The sequence below is a fragment of the Capra hircus genome, chromosome 3 (genome assembly GCF_001704415.2).
Source record: "Capra hircus breed San Clemente chromosome 3, ASM170441v1, whole genome shotgun sequence".
Taxonomy (NCBI): domain Eukaryota; kingdom Metazoa; phylum Chordata; class Mammalia; order Artiodactyla; family Bovidae; genus Capra; species Capra hircus.
Window position 1 is genome coordinate 1,660,622 of NC_030810.1, and position 7,718 is coordinate 1,668,339.

The window sequence follows — 7,718 nt, forward strand, 5'->3', positions numbered from 1 at the left end:
AATGTTATGTCCATGAATCAAGGCAAATTGGAAGTGGTCAAACAGGAGATGGAAGAGTGAATGTTGACATTTTAGGAATCAGAGAACTAAAATGGACTGGAATGGGTAATTTAACTCAGATGACCATTATATCTACTATTGTAGGCAAGAATCCCTTAGAAGAAATGGAGTAGCCATCAAAGTCAACAAAAGAGTCTGAAATGCAGTCTGGGATGCAATCTCAAAAATGACAGAATGATCTCTGTTCATTTCCAAGGCAAACCATTCAATAATGCAGTAATCCAAGTCTATGCCCCAACCAGTAATGCTGAAGAAGCTGAAGTTGAATGGTTCTATGAAGACCTACAAGACCTTCTAGAACTAACACCCAAAAAAGATGTCCTTTTCATTATAGGGAACTGGAATGAAAAAGTAGGAAGTCAGGAAACACCTGGAGTAACAGACAGATTTGGCCATGGAGTACAGAATGAAGCAGGCAAAGGCTAATAGAGTTTTGCCAAGAGAATGCTGAGTAAGGTGTTCCTATCTCTCCTTGCTACTCTTTGGAACTCTGCATTCAAAAGAGTATATCGTTCCTTTTCTCCTTTTCCTTTCACTTCTGTTCTTGTCAAAGCTATTTGTAAGGCCTCTTTGGACAATCATTTTGGCTTTTTGCATTTCTTTTTCTTGGGAATGGTCTTGATCCTTGCCTCCGGTACAATGTCACAAACCTCTGTTCATAGTTCTTCAGGCACTCTGTCTATCAGATCTAATCCCTTGAATCTATTTCTCAGTTCCCCTGTATAATCGTAAGAGATTTGATTTAGGTCATACCTGAATGGCCAAGATGGGCACAATAAAGGACAGAAATGGTATGGACCTAACAGAAGCAGAAGATATTAACAAGAGGTGGCAAGAATACACAGAAGAACTATACAAAAAAGATCTCATGACCCAGATAATCATGATGGTATGATCACTCACCTAGAGTCAGGCAAGCTGGAATGCAAAGTCAAGTGGGCCTTAAGGAAGCATCACTATGAACAAAGCTAGTGGAGGTGATGGAATTCCAGTTGAGCTATTTCAAATCCTAAAAGATGATGCTGTGAAAGTGCTGCAGTCAATATGCCAGCAAATTCTGAAAACTCAGCAGGGCCAACAGGACTGGCAAAGATCAGTTTTCATTCCAATCCGAAAGAAAGGCAATGCCAGATCATGGCATCTGGTCCCACCACTTCATGGCAAATAGGTGGGGGAAACAATGGAAACAGTGAGAGACTTTATTTCTGAAGGCTCCAAAATCACTGCAGATGGTGACTGCAGCCATGAAATTCAAAGACGCTTACTCCTTGGAAGAAAAGCTGTGACCAACCTAGACAACATACTAAAAAGCAGAGACATTACTTTGCCAGGAAAGGTCTGTCTAGTCAAAGCTATGGCTTTTCCAGTAGTGATGTATGGATGTGAGAGTTGGACTATAAAGAAAGCTGAGCACTGAGGAATTGATGATTTTGGACTGTGATGTTGGAGAGTCCCTTGAACTACAAGGAGATCCAACCAGTCCATCCTAAAGGAGATCAGTCCTGAATATTCATTGGAAGGACTGATGCTGAAGCTGAAACTCCAATACTTTGGCCACTTGATTGGAAGAAATGACTCATCTGAAAAGACCCTGATGCTGGGAAAGATTGAGGACGTGAGAAGAAGAGGATGACAGAGGATGAGATGGTTGGATGTCATTACCGATTCAATAGACATAAGTTTGAGTAAACTCTGGGAGTTGGTGTTGGAAAGGGGGTCCTGGCATGCTGCAGTCCTTGGGGTTGCAAACAGCCAGACATGACTGAGTGACTGAATGAACTGATTGATAATCACCAAAAGATATGTACTGAGAACTTACCTATGACAGCAGCTTGCAAAGCATTGTATGGGATCTACAAACAAAATAAACCACTTCTAACATTGTGCAGTGATTTCCACTGATATCTGAAATGTAGGTAACGTAAACAAAAAGAGAATCTGTAGGATTAAAAAAAGATCTTTTCCTTCAGATTATTGGAGAATTTCTATTCCTTTAATATCTAACCAGGTTTCTTGATTTATTCCAAAGTCCTAACTAATGCTTTTCTAATCACTGCAGATGGTGACTGCAGCCATGAAATTAAAAGATGCTTACTCCTTGAAAGAAAAGTTATGATCAACCAAGATAGCATATTCAAAAGCAGAGACATTACTTTGCCGACTAAGGTCCGTCTAGTCAAGGCTATGGTTTTTCCTGTGGTCATGTATGGATGTGAGAGTTGAACTGTGAAGAAGGCTGAGTGCTGAAGAATTGATGCTTTTGAACTGTGGTGTTGGAGAAGACTCTTGAGAGTCCCTTGGACTGCAAGAAGATCCAACCATCCTTTCTGAAGGAGATCAACCCTGGGATTTCTTTGGAAGGAATGATGCTAAAGCTGAAACTCTAGTACTTTGGCCACCTCATGCGAAGAGTTGACTCACTGGAAAAGACTTTCATGCTGGGAGGGATTAGGGGCCAGAGAAGAAGGGGATGACAGAGGGTGAGATGGCTGAATGGCATCACTAACTCGATGGACGTGAATCTGAGTGAACTCTGGGAGTTGGTGATGGACAGGGAGGCCTGGTGTGCTGTGATTCATGGGGTTGCAAAGAGTCGGACACAACTGAGCGACTGAACTGAACTGAACTGATGAACAATAAGTTGCTGTTGTCCAGTCGCTAAGTCATGTCCGACTCTTTGCGACCCCATGGCCTATTGCCTGGCAGGCTCCTCAGTCCATGGCATTTTCCAGGCAAAAGTAATGGAGTGGATTGCCATTTCCTTCTCCAGGGGACCTTCCCAGACCAGGTATTGAACCCACATCTCCTGCATCAGCAGGCAGATTCTTTACCACTGAGCCAAGAGGGAAGCCTAAGAACAATGGATATGTCACTGTTTGTACATTTAAATTTTACGTATCGATGATAATTGCACCCTTGTGTAAGGAAAAGAAAAAAAAAAGAAGATCGCACTTCCTTTTTCTCCATTCCAAATCTGGTTTAAGCTTGGAAGTCCAGTGCTTTGGAAAACCCATGGAATGGAGAACAAGTGAGAGACAGGGAGTGAAACAAGCGGGAAGAGAAAAGAGGGCAGAGGAGCAGGAAGAGGGCAGGAAAAAGAGTCTGGGGGTGGAACGGTGCTGTCACTTGAGAAGTTAAGAAACCATGTCATTTGTGGAGCAGAAAATTTGGGGATTTCGTTTTAAAACTTGCATTCTCAGATAAATATAGTCATGTAGGACAGACATAGAATTAATTTTGGAGATCAGTGGGCAAAAGAGCTTGACAGAGACAGTGTCGTATATGTCAGATTGAGTAATCGTGAGCTGCAGTCTGATAAGTTAGCTGTCAGCCCCTTCAGGCAGTTCTCCTGGGAAGGGAGAGCAGGGAGATGGAGAGCAGTGACCCAACAGACTGGCACATGCCTACTGACCCTACAGAGTACAGACCATCTCCGTGTCCGGGGGGCCTTGGGAATGACTGTTAGAGTGGATGATTCTGCTAAAAGGGGACATGTTAAGGAGGCCACCGGGCTCTGAGTCCAGGCTGTGTGTTGGGTCCATGGAGCCCAAGAATGGAGCGCTGAATGGGCAGGTCAAAATTAAGGGTCCCAGGGAGTCTGGGACAGAGAGCAGGGAGCTGCGCTCACCGCCAAGAAAGCGTGCCTTCCCTTTCCACTGCCTGCTCTGTTGCAGCCACTGTGAGCTTCATCCCTATTCAGAGGTGTCTGTGTTGACAAGGTCCCATTTCTTAGGGTCACAAGTAGTCAGGACAGTGTTACCTGTCAGGTTGGATGGTGAACTTTGGGTGTCAGGCATCCACGTTGGCTCCATGGGGCTCCCAGCTGCTGTCTGAGGGGAGAAACCCAGGACAGGGAGCACTGAGAGCGTCTGAAGCAGGAGCGCAGGTGCTCCCTGCTGCCTTGTTGGGTGGTGGCATCAGTGAACAGAAGGGGGAGGGGAGGAACAGCCCCGCTCAGGATTGAGGGGAAGCATGGTCTTCCTAACTCCCCTAGTTGGCTGTGGGGATGCCCAGGCTATCACCAATGAACGAGCCAGGATGAGTGTTCTGACCGCCCCTCCCCCCAATTCTATGTGCTCCAGGGAAGATTGCTAAGCACACATTTACATTAGACTCATAGATGAAGTGAAGAGAGAGGCCTACGACTGTTGGTTTCATACCTTCCCTGGAGGACGTTGAACCTGGAATACACATGTTGTTTCAATACTGTGCTCATTACTCTGCCTGTTGTATTATCCAGACTTTGAGATTAGAATCTTGCCCCATCATGGGCCATTATTTTTCCAGTGGCATTATCCATCTCTGCATCTCAGACTTGCATGTGTGGTCCAACATGTGCTTCCACAAAGGATTGAGTGAAATGGGTGAAAAAATGAATTGCATGAAAGAAGAATATATTCCTCAAACAAAACCCAATGCCTCCCCGAAAACCTTGTTATGTTCTCAGGACACTGTCTCTCTGGCCACCCTCTGTCACGTGGCTGTGTGTCTCTGCCCCAGTCTCCACAGGGCTTCCTGCATGTCCTTGTTTCTCAGACTGTAGACGAGGGGGTTGAGCATCGGGATGACCAGGGTGTAGAAGACGGAGACCACCTTGCCCTGCTCCATGGACTCCACAGCCCCCGGCTGGGCATACATGACAAAAACGGTCCCATAAAAGAGGGACACGGCTGTCATGTGGGAGCCGCAGGTGGAGAAGAGCTTGTCTCTCCCTCCTCCTGAGCACATCCTCAGGATGGTCACTGTGATGTAGCCATAGGAGGTGAGGACCATGAGTGTGGTGCCCACGATGATGAAGCCACAGATTCCAAACAAGACCAGCTCATTGATCATAGTGTCAGCACAGGCAAGCTTGAGCAATGGAGGGACATCACAGAGGAAGTGGTCGATGTGGTTGGAGCTGCAGAACGGGAGGCTGAATGTGAAGCTGGTCTGCAGGATGGAGTTGAGGCAGCCCCCACAGTAGGAGCCCAGCACCAGGCAGGCACAGACCGAGGGACGCATGGTGATGGGGTAGTGCAGGGGGCTGCAGATGGCCACGAAGCGGTCATAGGCCATCACGGCCAGGAGAAATGCCTCAGTGGTAGCCAGTAAGGAGAAGAAGAACAGCTGTGTGGCACAGCCCCCAAAGGTGATGAGCTTGGAGGAGGACAGGAAGGTGGCCAGGGCCTTGGGGGCGATGACAGACGAGTAACACAGGTCCACAAGGGAGAGGTTCTTGAGGAAGAAGTACATCGGGGAGTGCAGACGGGCATCCAGGGTGATGACCACCATCATGGCGAGGTTCCCCAGGACGGCCACCACGTACAGGGCCAGGAACAGAGCAAAGAGCAGGGCCTGGGTCTGTGGGCCACCCTCAAAGCCCTCCAGCACAAACTCCTGCAGAGGCATCACTGAAAGGTTTCTCTTTTGCGGGGTTGACATGACCGTGAGCTGGGGGACATGGGGCAGAGAGCAGAGAGCTTGTGGGAGGCAGGGAGAGGGAGCAGGTGAAGGCCACAGGGTCATACTCTCTTGTAGAATAGGAGCCCTTCAGTACCTTACTGCCCACTGACCAAGGGACCACCAGCTGCCCAGCTCTGCTTTCAGATGAGCTCAGACTGGCCTGAAATGGCAGACATTCCTCTGATTCAGATCTTCATATACTTGCTTGGAGCGCTCCCTCCATGAGAAACTGAGTGTTGCTGAGGATCCGAGGGGGTGTCACAGGTGTCTATCTGAGCTGAGAGCCTTCGGTGTAAAACAGCAATGTAGCCATGTTTCACTCCTTTCAAGGAAACATTGCTTCACCTCAAGGATGCTCCTAAACTATTGCATTTACACACCTTGCTCAGGTATGTAATCTTGTGTTTTCTTCACCTTATTTTACTGATTCACTAATTTCAGGAGTATTAGCAAGCACTTTCTGTTACAGGACTGACCTAGTAATTGTTCTGCTGCTACGCTAAGCTGGCAGCAGAGCAGGGACCAGTCCTCACCAGGCTAATTCGAGTGCTTTCTGTCTCTCTTCCCTGGGGATGCTCAGCCCCAACTCAGCATCTTTTTTTTTTTTTGAGCCTGGACCAGTTCTCTGCCTCATTGAGGACCTCAGGGTGCTTCTCGCCAATGTCCAGATGTTGGACAATTCATAGAAAGGGGACAGCCAGCTCTATAGTCTGAGAAGCAGTGGGACAGGGGCTGTGACACATTCAGGACCTGAGCATGTCCTCCCCTGCCCTTACTTCCATGCCCTGGCTCTTTGGCACATCTCTGTGGGTGATTGCTCGGAGTTGTGGGAGCCTCCAGCATTGTCACATCTGCTCAGTGTCTGGGTCCCCCTGCTGGGTGCCGCTTCCTGTCCCCATCACAGCCCACACCTCCATTGTCCATCTTGGACAGGGCTGACCACCACACTCACATGGGATATGGGGACCCACTGTGTGATGGCGAGAGGAATGGTCCAAGGAGATTGAGTCTAAAGAGGTGGGAGTAGGGAAGGGAGGTGGGCACAGAGCAGCTGTGCCTCCCAGGGAGGGGGGAGGATCAGTGAGAGGGTGGAGGCTGATTCCAGAGAGATTCCATGTTTTCTAGAGGTCAGAGCTATAGCATCATGGATCTGGCTTTCTTTGCAGGAAGTGAGCTCCATGCGGGTGGGGTGTGCAAGCAGAGGCTGGATGGTCAGTGAAGGGGGAAGAAGGGATGATCCTCATGTTCCTTCTCATCCTGAAGTTCTCTTGGAAGGTGGTCTGTGAGAGCCACGGCATTCTAACAATACAGGGTGTGGTGAAAGAGTGCGTGGTCCAGCGTTCCTCTCCTGGGCTACTTGACCCCACCCTCACATGACAGCAGAGGGGATGCTGGCAGACCCCCTCAAATTCAGGATTGGACCTGGTGCTCAGGGTGGAGTTGAGGGTCTGCTCCATACACCTTAGCCACGGGCCTGACCAGGCCCTGTGCCCACACACTCACACCTGAGGGGCCACACCCTTGCCCTCTGCTCTGTCCACCCATATAACAATGTCAAATGCGACCAGAGGGGCCATCTCACACCCATCACCCCAGGTTGGGTGACCCTACTTCTGTGTCCCCTGGGGTTTCCATCTTTATATTTGAGATTATTTCCCAGAACAATTTGTCCACCTCACGGGCCCTTGGGTCATCACAACAGTGACCCTAGGATGCCTGGGGGAATACATGAGAAGCAGCTGGTGTTTTCATCTGGGAAGCCAAGCTCCCAGTTTGGTTTTTGAAAAAACAAACTCACATTCCTTTGGCTTTTGAGATGACCCATGTGGGGCTGTGGTGGTAGGTTCAGTAAACCTGCCTTTAAGTTGAGCCTGAGAAGTACTTTCTCAGGCAAAGCAAAAGAATCCATGCCGTCTATGACGTCTATTTGTAGGGACAGTGTCCTGAGCCCTCTCCTTGTGAACTCTCGCCACTCGTGTGATCTAAGCTCCTGCAGCATCAGCTTGAGAAGCCAAGAGCTTGTCAGAAATGCAGAATCTTGGGCACCAAAGTATAACCCACATTTACTGTAAGATCCCTGATTATTTCTACTCTCATTAAGCTCAGACCCTCTGCCCTAACTGACCCTGCCCAGGGCAGTGAGGGGTGGGGGACCTTGTTGTCCAGGCTCCAGGCTCCCAGGACTCACCTGTCAGTGATGCTAACCACACCCT

The 7,718-nt window shown here is 48.6% G+C and overlaps 1 protein-coding gene across 1 annotated transcript; it reads right to left on the reverse strand.

The window, feature by feature from the left end:
• LOC102183287 (olfactory receptor 12-like) lies at window positions 4,534-5,484 on the reverse strand. The gene has a single exon (XM_005678846.2). The coding sequence runs from the start codon at window positions 5,482-5,484 to the stop codon at window positions 4,534-4,536; it is 951 nt and encodes a 316-aa protein (XP_005678903.2).

Bases quoted from the DNA above. Each gene is read 5' to 3' on its own strand.
- LOC102183287 (XM_005678846.2), bottom strand. From the start codon at position 5,484: ATGTCAACCCCGCAAAAGAGAAACCTTTCAGTGATGCCTCTGCAGGAG.